Source organism: Periplaneta americana, chromosome 1 (genome assembly GCF_040183065.1).
Source record: "Periplaneta americana isolate PAMFEO1 chromosome 1, P.americana_PAMFEO1_priV1, whole genome shotgun sequence".
Classification (NCBI taxonomy): Eukaryota; Metazoa; Arthropoda; class Insecta; order Blattodea; family Blattidae; genus Periplaneta; species Periplaneta americana.
The window spans coordinates 47222936-47242263 of record NC_091117.1 but is presented as its reverse complement, the minus strand read 5'-3'; the positions used below and the strand labels follow the sequence as shown (position 1 = coordinate 47242263).

Sequence of the window (19328 nt, the reverse complement as noted above, 5' to 3'; positions counted from 1 at the left end):
TTTTATGATTTGTACCCGATAGATTAGTAGCATGTGTAAAAGCAGCGGCATTACTAATAAATAATAATAATAATAATAATAATAATAATAATAATAATAATAGTAATAAACTTTTCGCTTTGTGCCCCGGTACTATTTTATTTACGATTACACCCCTGCCTCAGCCTCATTTCGGCATCATTTATTCAAATGCCATTGTCATCATTACCACAATCCAGATTAAGTTCACAGTACAGCGTGCTATATTTGTACAAGAGTATGACCATTCAGTGACAAAAATCATTCACAGAAAAGGAATGGTAACTGCAATAAGCCCCAGGCTGCAGTGCAAACCTTCGAGCCCTACTTCCATAAAAAGGTATGTATTTGTTTTTTTATGCACAAGGGCGCAATTGTTTGCTCATGATAAGAATGTGTAATTTAATTTATTGGTCTGATCCAATATTTTGGGTTGCCCTGCGACACAGAATAGCTCACAATAAAATTTAAAATGAAAAATTATATAAACAGGTTTCAGACAAAAGTGATCAAGACATAAGAAAAAAAAAATAGAACCAAGTATAATTTAAATTGAATGTAGGCCTACACCATGATGCTGAAGAAATATCGCTACAGAAAATTTTATAATGGTGGTGACGATGGCATCTTGAAGATCTCTCGTCAGCTTGTATTTTTCCCTCCACTTTCGGAATGGTGCCTCTCGCTCCAAAGAAGAGACCGGTAACTGTGATTTTTTTCAATGTTTATTTCACTGATAGGTATTGAATCGTGGGCTCGTAGATTTCCTTTTTCTCTTCGTTCACTTCAGATGGTTGAGTGGCTGAGATTTCAAATCTGATCGTAGGATCAATTATGTCGGCTGTCTGTTTATTCCTATTTATAGCTATGATATCGAACCTACGATTGCTCCCACCATCAGCAATATAATGAACACACTCGTGAACATCTAGATTTTTGGATCAAAGTGCATCTGCGATCATAGAACGTATGATGTTGTGACGTTTTATTCTGAGTACTTCTCCCTGTGGGCAACTCCCAAGCACATGTGGTAATTGCTATTCAACAAATGCCAGAGGTCACATTCCATGCTTATCTTCAAGTTGGGTGGTCTGAAGCATTCTACCTCTGTCCAACTTCAAGACAAGCGTGGATTGTGATCTCTGCCATTGGTTGAATAACAATATTATCCTCCTTTTCTCTGTCGGCAAAGTTTACGTCGCCTGTTAGACATTATGGAATGCAGTATATCTATTAATTAGCTTAATTTAGGCTATATCCTATTGTGTGCCCCCAAAGAAAATCTTTCTATCTCCGCCTATGATAATTACCTTATTCAGAACTCTCATATTACGCGGAAACTTCGTACTGGACAGAGGTTGGCTGTCTCTCTTATCGCAGTGATGACAGCAGAGATCCACGTAGACTAAATTCCCGTCATAAAGATGACAACGTCAGTCAATTGCTCTAGAAGTCAGTTTGTTTTCGGGAGTGGTACTGATAGGTGTATAGCATGTGAATTGAGTTATCAATAGAAAAATGAAATTTACAATATTGAAGAGCGAATTTATGTGCTGGAAGGTTCTGTGAAGAAAAACAATTACGGAAAATGCGTTCGGAAATTTACACATAAATTTCCTGACATAAGAATTTCTACAAAGTCTTGCATTTTGAAGTTGATGAGAAAGTGGCGTACAATGGATTCAGTTTGTGACAAACCGAGGGAGCGGAAAATACACTTTTTAAAATTTAAATGGACATAAACTTCATGATATTCAAGCGTGATTAATAGTAAGTGCGAAGAAATTTAGTCATCTGGTACAGGAAACCGACTATCCATACGGTCAACTTTCAAAGCAACTGGACTCCTTAAATTTCAACCATATAAAATACGGTTTGTGCAAGAACTTCACCAGAATGATTTTGCTATAAGAATACGGTTCTTTAATTGGTATCTTGAAAATATTTACAATGGACTTGTGGATCCACAGCTTATATACAGGGTGTCTAAAAAATAAACCCATAAAATTTCCATTTTTTTTAGTCAACTGTCCGAAGACATGTCTGAACCTCACAAGTGATACCAATAAGGCACCACTTATGAGGCAACTAAGTCAGGAGATAATGGGGTAAGGTGGCCAGTTCCTTTCCCCCTCCATTGCATACATCGCCGAGTAGCTACATAAAATTTTATGTTGTTATTTAGTCAACTGTTCAAAGACATGTCTGAACCTCATAAGTGACACCAATAAGACATCACTCATGAGGCAACTAGGCCAGGAGATAAGAGGTAGGATGGCCAATTCCTTTTCCCCCTCCATTGCATACATAGCTGACTAATAACATAATATTATAGTAATCATACTTCAGATGTGTACAAACAAATTGTTCTTCCTCCGACACATATTGTCAAGTGAGATACTGTCTGATAATAGGAGTACGTATCAGCCAGAACCTCAGTCAGAGAAAATTAACTATCACAATATTATTTGTATCACAATTTACCAACCTTTACCCTATTTTTTAACTTAATTTTCGTATAACGAATCAAAATTTCTCTTGAAGAACACTAATTTCGAATAAATTCGTGCTAAAAACAAAATTTTCGCTAATACACAACATTTCGCGTTATTCGTTGAGTTTAAACTTACGATATTTTGAAGTGGAAGGGCTTGAAATATGAAAACTCGTTTCGAGAATCCGTGGTTTGTAAAAACTAGGTATCTCTAATTATAATACGTTGTACCGTAACTTTTACTTCTCAGTAGTTCGAGCAACTTAAACAGTAGCAATAATAATTTATTTTGGGTCTTTTGAAAATGATTTCGGATATTGAGCATATGGAGTGTTTATGAATCAACACTTATTCTATCCCGAAAATTAACTGAAAAGATATTAGATTTATTTTATGTGGACATGTCGACCCATATTAACAGAACTAGACTTTGTCTATAAATTAAAAAAATACAGAGAAGATAATACCGCTACTAAGTTTTGTCAAAACCTAGTAATTGGGAACAGTGTGGATGGACAATAAAAAAAAGCAGGAATTTAGCACTAATCTCAGGAGTTATATTTACAGATACAGTTTTCAGAAGAATGATCAAGTCTTCTTCATACATGTAAGTCATACTTGTCAAGATTGTTTGTCAATAATTTGCATTTCTCAAGATTGTTTTTTTTTTCTGAGTATTTCAGAGCACCGAGCTTTTTTTCTAGCTATTTCAGAGCACAGAACTTTTTTTTTATAATTTTTTTTAATTTAATGAAGCTTCACCTCACATCCCTGATTACTACATATTGTAATAATTTTTCTAGACTGCAATCCCGAGGCATCCAGTTGAAATGGTATGGAAATACAAAATGGATAGTTTGTGATATTAAGTACTCTAATCTATATTACAGCTCTTTTTATTATTTAACTAATCATAGTAATATATATTATTTTAATGTACCGAAGTACATATGATATTTCCATTACTCTTTCATCATATAATCATAGTAATCTGTAACTCTTTTGTTAATACTAAATTTTAATTTCGTCACTAGGGAATCAAATGAATGGTTCAAATGAAACTTATGACATTTTATCTTACAATTTGTAATGCAAGAATTTAAATTACGTATTTAGTGAAAACCATTGCAAGGAACCACAATTTACATTCAACTTTTATTATTTATTCTCATTTGATTTTCTTTGCCACCGTTTAAGTTAATTTTATTATTTATATGTGACAGATTCCATTATAAAAATCAACAGAAAGAGTAGAAAAAAGTGGTAGTAGTTGATTTTGTTCAATATAAAAACTTTTTAAAGAACACCATTAATAAAAAAAATGCAAAGCTTATGTATACAGTTCCCCTTCTCTTTGGTATTTACACACTTTAAAATTCAAGTAGTGTCATTGATATTTTGAGATTTATTGCTTGTGTCAGCCATTAATATTTTGTTAAAATAGTATGTTATATAGCAAAAGTCATAAAGAACACTAGATCATAGAATAACTATGCTAGTAGTTATTATGTACATCAATGCCATCAATTTTTATCTTTGACCTTATCTTGGGAGCCAGAGTGCGGGCCCTATTATTACTGATATAACATTCCAAAAATATCTACTCCCCCTCCCACCCCCCGGTATTTTGAGTAAACAAAACAATTGTCTGATTTTAGTTTATGTTTATGAATATGCCTGGATTACACAGTACAGTCTATGTTAAAATCGCATTCAGATCTGTGTCACTACTTGTATCGGGAGTTGTGTGTTTTCTACAGTCGTATGTCATGTTGTTTTGAAACATTACATTGCCAGAGCCGAGAAATTTAATATTTAATGTAGCATCGAAAATTATTTGGGACAAACCACAACCAGGCTTTATTTCTTTATTCATATACAGGGCCGAGTATTTATGGAGATTGCGAAAATCACGACATAATAGATATACAATAGACTTACACTAAACTTTACGAATTAAGTGATTCTGATTAATAATATGCGGATAAAACAGTCGCGACAAGAAAATAGAGTTCTAATAGCGAAATATGAACACATTCGCGAATTATTACTATTGCGTCGTTTTATAGCGAATTTCATGTTCTGAATTTTTTTCGTTTTTTTTTTCCACTTGAATTTGTTATATATCCAAGTAGGCTACATTACACGGTATTCCAGGTGTTCTGATTACATTAGTGAACTCAAAAGACGGAGAATTCAGCATTTCATTAATAATTTGAAAGTATTAATTTGAGGGCTGCAAGTTTTTTTTTTTTTTTAATGTGTGTTAAATACTGTCTCAATCCAACAAATATTGTCTATTGGCCATACCGCACCTTTACCAGAATCTAACGAACTTTTAATGTTAATTATTTGAAAAGTATTATTCATACTGAGTCAATACTCCAATACCAAAATAATTGTATTTTCCAAAATTTCCATTACTCTCCACCAAGAGCACAAATCAATCTTCAACAATCTCCGCCGACACCAATATTAAAAAAACACAAATTATAAAATTAATCTCCATAAAATATACCTGCTCATGTTCATATACATGACTTCATAAAGGAATATGCAAAAATAAAAGAAACGTTTTCGTCAATATTATTTTGCAAAGAAAGAAAGAGAAATGGCAAATGAATGGCATGTCAGTGGAATTTGAAGAATATTGACAGATATGAAGGAATATTAAGCATTGCGTCCATAAAAAATTTATCTAACTTGATGATTTCAGCAAGTTGTTATTAGACATACTATTCGCAACTTGTATGTACAAGGGGATTCTGTGCGTATGATAAAGAGATTGTTCATTAAATTGAACAAGACATTAATTTCCAAGGTAATTCCATAAGTCTGAGAAAATTTATCAAAAGTCTTGAATTTTAACGAAAAAAAAAAAAAATTAAATAGAGGCGTTCCTGTTCAAAATAACATATGCTTTCCTGTCTTTGGAGGCATGGGAATTAAAAACCTCATAATATCTCTGGAGAAGTATATTTACAAAATTTCAAATTTACATGCAGATGTGACACACATTGAAAGTGATTACTCATAAAGTACAGTGACTGTACTTTGCAATCAGCTTCTAGCCAAAACATAAACATTAATGCTTCAGTAGTGCGTGATATCACCTGATGAATTATCGATAGGTAAACTGGCAACCAAGCTTTCAATAAAACAATTTCATGCATCAAAAACACTCACGCTCGTGCCCAAACGTTATATGCAAGCTAAGAGACAAATATTCATTCTTGTAACAAAAATTGAACCTGTTACATGGGTATTTTGCTAGTAACTTGTTCATTTTATTTTTCATTCTCTTCAATGTGCAAACACTCAGTGCCAAAGAGTTCTAACACTAATGTACAAACATGTAAAGAACATGGAAATATATGTGAAATCAAGACAGTTTAAATTGTCCTTAAAGAGCTGTATTTTAGGTTAAGATTACTTACCAGTATGTAATTGTAAAAATTATGGCAACTTTACAGGAGGCAGAAAATATGTAGCCTACAGTAATTTTTATTGTAATCTTGATCCCTTTTGAAGTTATGAAATTGAATATTTGCATGTCAGAATTTACTTGTAGTTATTGTTGTATCAACAAATACTAACTGCTAACTTTCATGTTTTGTAATTTATAATCCGATTTAATATCGCAATTTTCTGAATTCTAAAGACCTATTTCCACTTGGTGGAATCAAATCTAACAGAATTTGTCTTCACAATTTATTTAAATGGAAGATAGCAGAAAGTGGTGCGTTGAATCAAATCGAACCAAATCGAATCAAATAGAATTCATAAAACAGAATATTTATTCCACTGTCGGAACAGAATTTCTTGTTTCAGGTATGATTGTATGTTCTCATGAAGTCTTCATGGAAAAAAAAAAAAAAAAACAAAAACAAAAAAAAAACAAATGAGCCATATCCATTTTTGGTTGCTTATTAAAACTTATTGGTGAAATTGTAGTACTTAGGGTATACAGAAAATTACAATTTAATAATATAAACAAAGGAAAATTAATAAATTTTGTTCAGAATTGTCCGACAAAACATAAACTTGCTACTGTAATAATTATTCCCATGATAATGCTTGCAGCGAAAAAAGTAAATTAATGGAAATATCAGGTAACTTAACAATTAAAATCCAACACTACAAAGCACTAAAGAACGAAATTTTTTTTCATCTCTCAAAAATTGGAAAATGGAAAATTCTCCATGTAGGCTATATCTCTAGTTAAAAATATAATTAATCCTGTATTTCCCTTTCTTGTTTTGGATATGTATTTCTTCTCTTTTTGTCTCATCACATAACTTTGCTAAAGCTTAATGCGATCCATTTTACACTGCAACATGCATCGACTCCGTTCAGTTCGATTTGATTCCACTAGATGTGAGCAGCAACAGACAATTTGTTTCGATTCGATTCCACTAAGTACGAGCAGACCTTAATATGGATAATAATATCCATTCCGCTATTCTTGTGGTGTTCAGAAATTAACTTTTTATATAAAAATGCTAACAAAATCTTTACTTAAAATTAAAAACAATAAAATTTTATTCGTTTCTTATATAGTAAGTGTCATTAAACCTAAATCTTGAACTTTTCTAAATCAGTAGGCCTACACAAAGCCAGTTACAAGTTAGAACATCATGGTGTTATAACAGAGTAATGTTGTTTTGACAGATCTGTGTGAATCAAACATGCACCAGCATCTTCCCACATATCGACCAGGGGAAGTGCCCTAGCAACCACAACAATCTGGAATGTTCTGGACATGGGGTGAGTTCACAATCTTTCCTAGCTTGTGTTAGTGTTACACATTTATCTGATTTTAACTTTGCATATCTCATATAAGAAGAGGTCGTTTTTGCTCACCTGTAAACAACATACAATAACATAAATACAGACATGGAAATCCTACAAATACAACCCAAAAACCAAAAACTCAACACATTAGAACAATATGAAATATACACACACACTAAAACACACCCCGATAAAATTCTCAACACACAGATCAATTTCAGAACACACACACTATTTGACTACACTTTTCAACATGCAAACGCACCCCCACAACAGGCAGCGAAGTTCGAGATGACGCCGAGATCTAGTAGGCTCTGAGGATGGTGTGAAGAAGCACCGAAACAGCTGTAAGCCACAGTTGCTTATTTAATTTGCCAATCAACCAATCATTTATGTAAACAACAGTTCTCAGACCTTTCTCTACTATGACAAACTTAATACAGCACGTGGTCTATTGTTACACAAGGGAACAAATATGAGAAAATATGTGTATGTTATACTCGTCTCTCAGTCATAGATTATATTTATTGTAAAATGATTAAAAAGTAGTACTTTATGCAGTTATGTTACGATTTAGTCTTGTATAGATTGACATATACAAAGTGTCAAAAGAAAGTTCGTTTACAACGTTTCAGGGATGATAGAGGAGGTGAAAACAAACATCTCTTTATGTAACTAAAATCTCGCAGCTGCACCATTTTGCCAGTACGTATTCTAAAAGGTTTCTGTCGGACCACATACCAATCAGTTCTGTTTGCTTGCAACATGTTGTAAGGCGAATCGTGTTACAAACGCAGTGGTTGGTTTGCTAAGAAAGGTAAGTTTGCATTCTGCTAGCAGTGTCATGGCCACCTCGATCGCCCAACTTAACCCCTATGGATTTCTTTGTATGCGGGATATGAAATGTCTGGTTTACGAAACCCTAATAAATAGGACAGAAGAGTTTGTTGCTCGCGTTGTTGAAGCTGCAGTGGATATTCGACAAATTCCTGACTTTTTTTAGCGTAGTGCATAGAAATCAATTGTGCAATCAGTTAAACAGAAGGCAGTTTGAACCAATCTTTGAACATTTTTTTTTCAAATCACAGCATTCAGGTAACAGAGTCTGAACACAAGAAATTTTGGTCACATAAAAAAAGTTTGTTTTTACCTCCTCTGTAACCATTGAAACGTTGTAAACACCCTGTAGATTATTTCATGGATGTTAGCATCATATACTGTAAATGTAAGTTATGTCATGAAATACTTCTCTCTATTAAAAAAAAAAACGCACATTTTTCAATTTGAAGTAAAATTTACATTTTCTCGTGAAGTACAAATATTATACAGGGTGAGTCAGACTTAAGGGACCGGCACTACAGTCTGGCAAGCAGATCACCAGCTCTCACAGGTAACATTCCTGCCATATCATGACACTACAGTCTGACAAATGATCTGTCATATAACTAGTGAATTATTTATATAAGAAAATGGAGAGAATCTTACCTGAATTTTAGAACAGTTCTCTCAAAATGGCGTGCTAAATTAGTATCATTCAGAGAGACTTCCATCGACCAATAAAGGTCATAATACATTGTTAGTATAGTAAATTAAAAATAATATACTCATGCTTCTTGTATTCATTTATTTCGTCCACGTGATCACATCCATGATATAGGACATGTCAAAAGTAACACATAATTACTAAGCCACAACATAATTAAAATAAAACATAGTAAACTTACATTAACTAAAATACAACATACCAAATTTCAACATTATAAATAATTTCAACATTAACAAATAGCAACCACAAGAACAGATGTAACACTTTACAAGACAAATCACATTTCATTTACCATATCGCGTGTGTACGATCTTTGGGTATATCAGTAGGTCGTTGACTGTTGTTGAGTTTCTGTTTCTGTTGTACATTATAGATGGTTTTTGCTTATGTAACTGATTTTAGATTTTGTTTTAATGCTTATGCCTTTGTGACTGACACAAACCATGAAAAATCCCAGCCAGATTGGCCAGTCACGTGACCTCCTGAATGCGAGTCTCAAACATTACCATCAACTGATCCACCTTGCTTGGTGCTTCATGCATTTGAAATTGAATTATCATTCTGTGGAAAGGAACCAAGTCTTACAATTCTGGAACTGGGCCTACTTGCACATGCTTAATTATGAATTCAACAGTATAATGAAATCTTCTGTAGTCCAGAAACATACCCGCACTCTTCTGTACAAGACCTTAGCAAGACCTGTCCTTTGTTACGGCAGCGAAGCTTGGACCTTACGAAAAAGCAATGAAAATAGAATTACTGCCAGTGAAACGAAGCAGGATACACTAAATGGGATCATAAAAGATATTAAGACTCCTACAAGAACTGGGAATGGAACCAGTACTGCAATATATTCATCAATATCAAGACAATTGGGTTCACTATGCCAAGCATATGCCTAGAACAAGGATCCCTCGAGTGATCTTGAACTACAGACCAACGGGGAAAAGATCACTGGATTGCCCTGTGAAGAGATGGCTGGAAAACTTTTGTAGACCAGAACAGTCCTTCTAGGACTATCATGTGTTAGGAAGATGATGATGATGACGATGATGATGATGATGATGATGATGATGATGATGATGATGATGATGATGAATTCAGAGAATGGAAAATAATACCTTAATTTATTGCAATATCTTATTATTATTATTATTATTATTATTATTATTACTAGTCGTACCCATGCGCTCCACTGCACCTGTTAGAAATAAATATTAAGTAATTACATAATTAAAATAGGACATTTGATCCAGGAACATTCGTGTTTGATAGGAGGATAAATCGTTTAATATGTTACTTAATTTAAATTGTATTTAAATTATTAAAATGCGGTCATTTTGGTCCAGAGAGCAATCATTTGGTGCAATGACAATTCCTTTAACATGTTTCTTAATTGTTATTATATGCAACCATAGTTTAATGAAGATTGACATATATTTAGTTTTAATGTGTATACTTTATATTACTTGCTATATGTTTCAGAAGTTACTGTAATAACATTGTAGAATTATGTCCATCTAGAGAAACTACACTTTCCAATGGTGAAATAATAATTAAACAATTAATTAGCTTCCGATATTACTTCATACAAACACAGAAACATTCTCTGTAGGCTATGTTTAATAGCTTTCGATTGTTGTTGTCCAAGGCCCCTTATAGACGAAGTCATTTGTTTTTATTCCAGTACAGCGCCTTAGATGGCATTGTTGTTGTAATTTTAAAACTCATTTATATCATTAAATATCAGTCCTATTAAAATTTTGTATAGAATAAAACTTATCGGAAATTATGTTTAAAGAAACTTTTGTTATGTAATATTTTTCATTAAAATCAATAATAAGCGAGATATTTCGATTTATTTAATTCAGTCCCTCTTATAACCCCCCCTCCTTTAAATAAAGTATTTTGAATGCCATATAGCCTGAAATCTAAGTTACAACGAACTTAATTTATATTCCAATTTTCATATAAATCGGTTCAGCCATTATCGCGTGAAAAGGTAACAAACATCCAGACAGACAGACATACAAACAAAAATTTCAAAAAAAGCGATTTTCGGTTTCAGAGTGGTTAATTATATATGTTAGGACCAATTATTTTTGGAAAATCGAAAATTTCCAGAAAAATTTCGGCTACAGATTTATTATTAGTATAGATTATAACAGGGTGAAAAAGGTACAGTGCGCATGTAAAATATGTTGTTTAATTTATTTTGGAGAATGGTTGCTGTATGAATTGCAGTATAGGAAGAACAGTGCTTTAGTTTACATGTAATATCTTTTAATATCAAGAATGACAACCATTTATTTTAATATAATTGAGACTTAGAAGTTGGAAAATGGCATTCATTTAATGAGCAAGTGATGTCCTAGAAGTCACTGTCATTCAAGTGTTCTGTTACGATTCTCTATACCTGTTTTTTTTTAAGATGGGACATGACAGGAGCATTGCGATCGGAAAAACAACTGAATGTCACATAGCATGGTAAGCCTGTTGCTATGGTAACAACGGTAGAGTTGTCAAACTTACTGTTTCCACGTGATGAGTGCTTAATAGCTCTCTTGGCGATATTTATTGTGCATACAATGTTAGCATTGGTACGTTTCGTCTTTGATTCTCTATCGATTTTTGTATTGTTTTCTTACCTTCTCGTCAATTGTCAGTGAATGTTTTAACGTCCGCCATCTTAACGTCAATTGCTAGCTTCCATCAGCTGGCAGCATGGTAGTACATATTGGCAACATAGCACTGTAGTTCCAAGCTCGGCCACTTAACTGTCATGTCCCATCTTTAAAAAAAACAGGTATAGTGGCAGAATTTGCATTACACGGGAACCATTTGAGCTGTATTTTAAGCTCTGTAAGCCAGCTTGTATATTATAATTACGTAAGCAATGCTGCAGTGCCCAGTCCAGACTGATCACCTCGTAGCGCCTGGTAATTATTATTTTACATGATGCAAGGGATACAAGAGAAACCCACAACATCTAGGAGACAGAACTTTGGAGTAAAATAAGTTTTATGTATAGGGTGGAAATGAAATAACCTTGCATATTTTCAGAGCAAATAGCTCATATTGTATGTAACAAAACAGTGTAATAACATATTAATGGAAGTGGTATAATTGTGCTGATTGAAGGGGCCAATAGAGTACATTAAAATAAATATAAAGCCTATTAGCATGCGTTTTGTAATTAAGTGCATGATTAATTAGAAAATTAGGCTGATTTGCGTAATTTGACAACAGAGCATCGCCAGCGCAACCTTCGAAAACACGCACGCACACACTCAATCTGAACAGCTGAATTCCATCCCTTAGTTGCTGCGATAGGGTTGTCAGACTTCCTAATGGCTGGATATAACAATATGTGTGAACCTTTTTATTTGATTTCCAATAAAACCTTTCATTTTATTGAAAAAGTGCAAAGAGATAAATCATTCCTTATCAGTTCCTCTAATGATAAGAGTAAAAATCAGAATCATACAGATAATACGTATCAAGTAAAACAGTAAAAGAACTCCAAAAGGAAATAACATTTCAATGGATACCTAGTCATTGTGGTATACCTGGAAACGAGAAAGTCGATAACATTGCAAAACAGGCAACATATTTGCAACCAAGACCTCTTCAAGTGATATCTCTATCCATTGCTTTTGCTTCAGTAAAGTCTCATTTTACAAACATATGGATCAACAATTGGCTCTCTTCTGACAAAGGAAAAATTTTACAGTCTGTACAAAAGAAACCTAATGATCTGGAAATGTACAAAAACTTGCCCAGACATGTTCAAACATTTTTAACAAGAGCCAGAACAGGTCACATTGTCACTCAATTGTACCTACACCGATTTCACCTTTCTGATAATCCTACTTGTCTGTGGCGTAATAATCATGATGAAGATCTGGAACACATTCTTCTATACTGTCCATCCATAAACCACAAAAGAAGTAAATTGTTGTTGTTGTTATTGTTTTCTAATGCCAGGCGTTTGACAATAAAGTCGTTTGACCTCTTGCACTCCAATATTTTTCAAAGATATTATCATGGTCAGCCAATGAAGCACAGATTTTGAGGTGTTCCGAATCCATTTCTTGGTTTGAGTTGCACAATGGGCAGTTAGGGGACTGATATATTCCAATTCTATGCAGGTGTTTGGCCAAACAATCATGGCCTGTTGCCAATCTAAATGCAGCTACAGACGATTTTCGTGGTAAATCGGGAATTAACTGTGGATTATGATGCAGAGAGTTCCATTTTTTCCCTTGAGATTGTGCAAAGAAGTAAATTAAAATCATCAGTACCAGTTGCAGAAGACACAACCCTGCAGTATATATTGACTACACCCCAACTCTGGCTACTAGCAACAGGCATCTATAATGAACACCGATCAAAATACCTCTCATTTCTCGTGAAAAACAACTGAATATACTACAGTGGACTATAGTGGACTTTATGTTGTCAGCAAACAGCTGGATACATTAAGAAGATTGATTGATTGATTGATTGATTGATTGATTGATTGATTGATTGATTGATTGATTGATTGATATTCAAATTTGTTGTTGTACTCTAGAGAAGGAATAAGCTATTAAAATCTGCACAGTTATATTACTTCCATTCTGTATATATTAAACTTCATTAGTTCCTTCTTACAGGATATTATTAATTTAAGCTAGTCTAATTTTATAACATTGTACTAAATTTAAGTAGATCTACAAATTATGTAATATTAGCATAAGATACATAATAAGCATTCTTAAATTGTTAATATAATAAACATTTTTTGATGACAGGTATGCACTAATGTAAACAAGTGCTATTGCGAAATGGGATGGAGCGGTCCAGACTGCTCCATCCAAATAGAAGTGACATTGTCCCCTCAACATACGACAGCCAGCTCTGCGACAGTAACGCAGGCCAACAAGGATGGAACCAATGGCTTGGGGATAAAAATGAATAAAAAAGAAACCCCCTACGGTACGTAAATTTTTTCCATTTTTTATATGTTACGTAAATTAAATAAAATTTAGTTTAAGGAAAAGGAATATATTTGAAAAACAGCATTAATAATAGTTATTGATTGTATGTAATTAGTAATCAATATAAAACACTCTCTGAGAGTTTGATGTAAATTTAAATGAGGTTATGTTAGTGTCAATGTAAAATTGAAACTTTTTATTAACAATAGACAAGTCCTTACAACCACTTTTACAGCAGGGTATCTGTATATCCTAAACATTTATAAAAAAAAAAATAAAATGAGTGTTGTAAGCAAACATTTATGTACGAGAGGAACAGCGAAATTTTAATCGGAAATTTATATTGCATTTATAAATGTTTTGTATGAAGAAAATTGCTTGCTTTAATTCGTCATCCACTTGACCAACAATGAAGTTGCAATAAGTTCTACATCTTCGTATCTTCTTACCTTGCGTCATTCTTTTGATTATCTTAAGATTGAAATTAAATCTAAACCAAATCAACCTAAAAGAATTATAATTGTGTTAGAAGCAAGAACTAAAAAATATTACTGATATTATAAACATTAAATTAACACCAGAAATTTTTAATATTTATATTTTTATGAAGTTCATACAGTAGGAATTAATAGATTTGTTATAACCAATAAGTTATGTTTTTGTTATAGATAGTTTTAAATTTACAGCTACTGTAACCATTTGAATTTGTCAGTGAAGTGTAAATTTTCAAATCTGTAGGAAACCATATAGGCCTGTAATTGTTTTAAAAATAATTTATATAGTTTCAGGCCATATTAAAATATTAAATATGAAATATTATGAAACAAGTAAATAAATTTATTTCTCCCTCACATCTTTTATCATGGTTTGAAGATATAAAAATATACAAGTCTGTAGCTTCTTTCTTTTATGTATTTTTATAGCTGTAGAATAAGTCACAATTTATTACTTTTGATTCATGATCAATACTTTTGTCATTTGATTGTCAGAAAAGATGTATAAAAGTCTCCATAACTCATCAAGCAGTTATTTTGTTCAATATTTGCCAAAAACTTTATTTAATTTACTTATGAAAATTTTATTGTTATTTTTTAAGGTTATAAAACTCCCTTGGACATTGCTTACTGAGAATCATAATGTAGCTATATACGGGGGTGAAAGAAATATTATTGCATTCCATTTCGACTATTATTCCTAGAAGTATGACGAACAAAAAGTTTAACAATTTTTTGTTCCTTTATAGACGGTTTTCGAGAAACTGTCATTGTGAGCTTACAAGCCAGGAGGCCTGGGTTAAAATCTCACTCTACCCTGAATTTATAACTTGTGTTGAGCAAGTCTGTGATCCAGGTAACACAGATTTTCTCCAGATACTCCAGTTCCCCTTTGACATTCCAACAATTCTCCATCATCATTCTTTACAAGTGTAATATGGAATCACCGTCTGTGGTGCACTCTGGATAGTCTCTGACAAACTAAGTGGTCTATGCTTCTCAACACTAGCGACATCTATGAGCCTGTTCATAGAGTCGGGGTGAATAACGACAAGTTAAGGGCCCTGGCATTGGACCAAAAAAGTTTCGAAAAAGAAATATATTTTTGTGTTAAAATTTTAATTGTGGACCCCATGATAGTGTTTAAAAATATTTTTTTTTTTTGTATTGTATGGTAGTGTAGGGTAAGAGCGTATTCCGAATCTCAGCACTGAGCAATCTGATGGCATCACGGTATTCCGAATTTCACCGATGGAGTCACTGATGCTCCACCGGTGTCGCACCGGTGCCATCAGCTTGCAGAGGTGGTGGCAGTCTCCATCAGCCACCATCAGTGAATCTGATTGGTTCTTGTATAGGGCGGGAATTAGCAGACGAATGACATCGTGCACTGTTGTATCACGGCGGTGTGTTCTGCTTTGGTTCTGCTGTATTGTTTGTAATGAGTACAACGTAAAAACAATATGTTAATGGCTTATGAGCGAACATGTCAACGGACCCGTTATTACTACCGGTTCAAGAAATAAATTGTTTATGCTATCTTTTCTTTGAACGAGATGGCAGTACGGAAATTTCGCAAAATTTTGCTAGCGTAGCACAGACAACAACTTATACAGTTGCCACGACAGCCATCGATCCTTCCAGCAGTTTTGTTCCTATTTCGCTGCAACGTGATATCATTGTTGTCCACCAGTCCGGTGAGATTCGGAATACGCTGTAAGTTATTTATTACCATGTTTTAGTAGTAATTTCGCCGTAAAAAGTACAGGTTTCGATTAATTGTTCGAAAAGGAATTGCAGATTTCACTCATCATTTGTAGCAACATGGCTGTGAAAAGCTGGCAACACTGTAGCAAGTGTACTTCATGATATTTACACTTTTCCCTCTGAAATTCATTAAAGTGAAGGAATAGTATTGCCATTTATACTATGCAGCATTACTACATTTTTTCTTTTTCATTACATCCTAAAAACATACACACATACAAAAAGAAATACAAATAAATATTCAAAATACTCAGTATATTATTGGTTGTATCAAAAACATTATTTGAGAAAATTTACTCGTAATGACCTCCCATCTATAACTCGTGTGAATTAATATAATATGTTTCCTCCAGTCTGTGTATATTATAATAACATTGTAAAAATTTAGTATTTAAGAAAGGCAATATATTTAAAATAATAACACCAGTCATATTCTGAAAAGTTATCTTAACAGTTTTTACAAGAATGTAACTAATACATCAAAGACGACTCACCATGAGTTTATATGGAGGATTAAGATTCCCTGCTGTAAAAGAATGGTTTAATGTAGTATTAGTTTCATATTCGTTTATATAATGATAATTCCATCTTCTGTTTTCATTAGTCCATAAAAGAAGTACTTAGAACATTGTAGCCTAGACTATTTAGACTAATGACTCTATAATTAGATACTTGTCTATGTAAGTGATTTTGATACTACATTCAATTTGGGACAATTAGAATCTGTAACTACATATTCAGTTTTGCTATTCTTATATGCATTTTAACGTAAAATCGTTATTGCTACTTCTTTGTCATTAATACATCAGATACTGACAAAGTAATGTATTCTTATGTTTAAAACCTGCAGATAATGAATTCTTAGTAATTACTGGACTGATAAGTGCCTTAGATGTTAACTCAAGTGTGGACACCTATTGTGGAAAATTCTATGGTCACTTGCACCAAAAATTCTTTTACCAAGAAAATCACACAGTTTGCCTCTTCTATATAAGTGATAGGGGTGACTGTTTGTTGTGCAAAAGAGATGGAATGATGAAAGAAGAAAAATGTAGAGTTTGAGAAAATATTCCCAACACCTTCTTCATCCACTACAATTTTTCCAGAAATCCAACTCAGATCTCTTCTTGTATGGAACACAAAAAAATATTGCCGATATTGCTAATAAACAGCTTATTTTAAATTGAAGTAGATTTAAACATTCGCCCCAATTACAGGGCAGTGGTACTCACTACAAATTAGAGAGCCAAAAGTAAGAAATAGTAATTTGTCGAGAGTCACAATGTATTTCACAGTATTAAATCTAAAGAAAATGCGCGGATTTTTTATTATTAAATTATTCGGATTATTATTATTATTATTATTATTATTATTATTATTATTATTATTATTATTATTATTATTATTTTATTATTATTATTATTATTATTATTATTATTATTATTATCATTATTATTATTATCATTATCATTATTATCAGTGCTTTTTTTTATGGAGAAAAGTTTACCAGAACTCTATCACTCGATCGCATTATACAACAAAAACGTAGGTTTAAAAATATTAAGCCTACATACCTTATATTACAATAAGTTCCAAACGCAGCTCATTGATTTTAAGCATAACGGAAATTTTGCGATTTCGAGCTATAGTTTCAGGGTCAATAACGGAAGATGGCAGCACTAGACTGCATGAGTTACTTTTGCACCAACGATAATAATGAGAAAATGTAAACTCTTGAACTCGGCAGTGGCGGCAATTTTAATTTTCAATTTCGCTTATAAAATATATCTCGTTGGGATTTGTAATGGCAAAAAGTTTACCGGAACGCGTTCCGGCTGAAAAAAAGCACTTATTATTATTATTATTATTATTATTATTATTATTATTATTATTATTATTATTATTATTATTATTATTTCAATATAAAGTAACAGAACTTACACTTACATAGACTAGTATTTTGAAGTTGAAGGGGACTCTACTACTCTTGTCAAAAACCATGTCAATGCAAGCAGGTTGATTTGTTGTTTTATCTCAACTATAATCTTTTCTGAATTTGGAATTTTAGAAAATAAAGCTGTCACGTACAGCTAGAAGGCACTCCTTAACAAAGTCCGCATCTGTAAACAGCTTAATTTGTGCTACGTGTTCTTTTTAGTTGGTTATTTTACGACGTTTTATCAACTGCTGTGGTTATCTACCATCTGAATGATATGATGGTGATAATGCCGGCGAAATGAGAGTAAGGTCAAGCACCAAAAGTTACCCAGCATTTGCTCTTAATGGTTGAGGGAAAACCCCGGAAAAAACCTCAACCAGATAACTTGTCCCAACCAGGATTCGAACCCGGGTCCACTGGTTTCACGGTCAGACATGCTAACTATTACTCCACAGCGGTGGACACAATTTGTATTTATGTACAGTGGAATATGTAAGTGTATGTACAGATATTATGGGTATTTTAAACATTTTGAGTTTTTTTATCCTTGATTGAGAATTTTTTGGATATTTGCTATCAAAATTTGAATGCACGCTATTGTAATGTCTATTAGATTACCCACGTTTATAACTCATGTTATATCAAGACGCAATAAGCAGACGAGACATGACACTACTTTTGTTTTTTCAAAGAAAACAAATAGTCTACATAGTCATTGTTGAATACCTTAACTGACAGTAATGATGCAGGGTAACCAGTTTTCTTCAGTTGCACATTATTACAGAAATTAAAAACTAATTCTCAGAAAAATAATAGTAATAATAATAATAATAATAATAATAATAATAATAATAATAATAGTTCAAGAGTCGCATTAAATGTCTTTGAGAGCCACATGCAGCCCACGGGCTGCGTAATGAGTACTACTGATCTAGGGGTAAAGCACTTTCTATATAAGGACCTCCAAGCCTAAATTAGAGCCTTTGGAATAAATTATCCTCCTTCTCACGTTCTAGTAATACCTTAGTTACATACTAGGTGGCATTTGAGGCAATGACCTTACCACTTGTCCCTCTGCCTTCTGTTGACAAATAAATGTAACTAAATTCCTTCTAAATATGGAAACCTTCATTAGGGGGCACCTGTGTTCCGACTTTGGAGGTATGGGTTAAATGAGAAGCTCATTTTCAAAACGTTTCTTGTCCATCTGATAACGAAAATGAGCTTCCTGTGTCCCTACATTCTTCAGATATAACTACATACAACTGTCATGATTTGGCTTCAGAACGCCAAA

At 33.0% G+C, this 19328-nt stretch overlaps 1 protein-coding gene across 1 annotated transcript in view; it reads left to right on the top strand.

Moving 5' to 3' along the window:
* The window catches only part of mmd (disintegrin and metalloproteinase domain-containing protein mind-meld), a 1174763-nt gene that overhangs the window by 1037448 nt on the left and 117987 nt on the right, over positions 1-19328 (top strand). Inside the window, exons 17-18 of the mRNA XM_069819516.1 lie at positions 7184-7279; positions 13649-13832. Coding sequence (XP_069675617.1) covers positions 7184-7279; positions 13649-13832 — 280 coding nt within the window. The remainder of the gene's footprint in view (positions 1-7183; positions 7280-13648; positions 13833-19328) is intronic.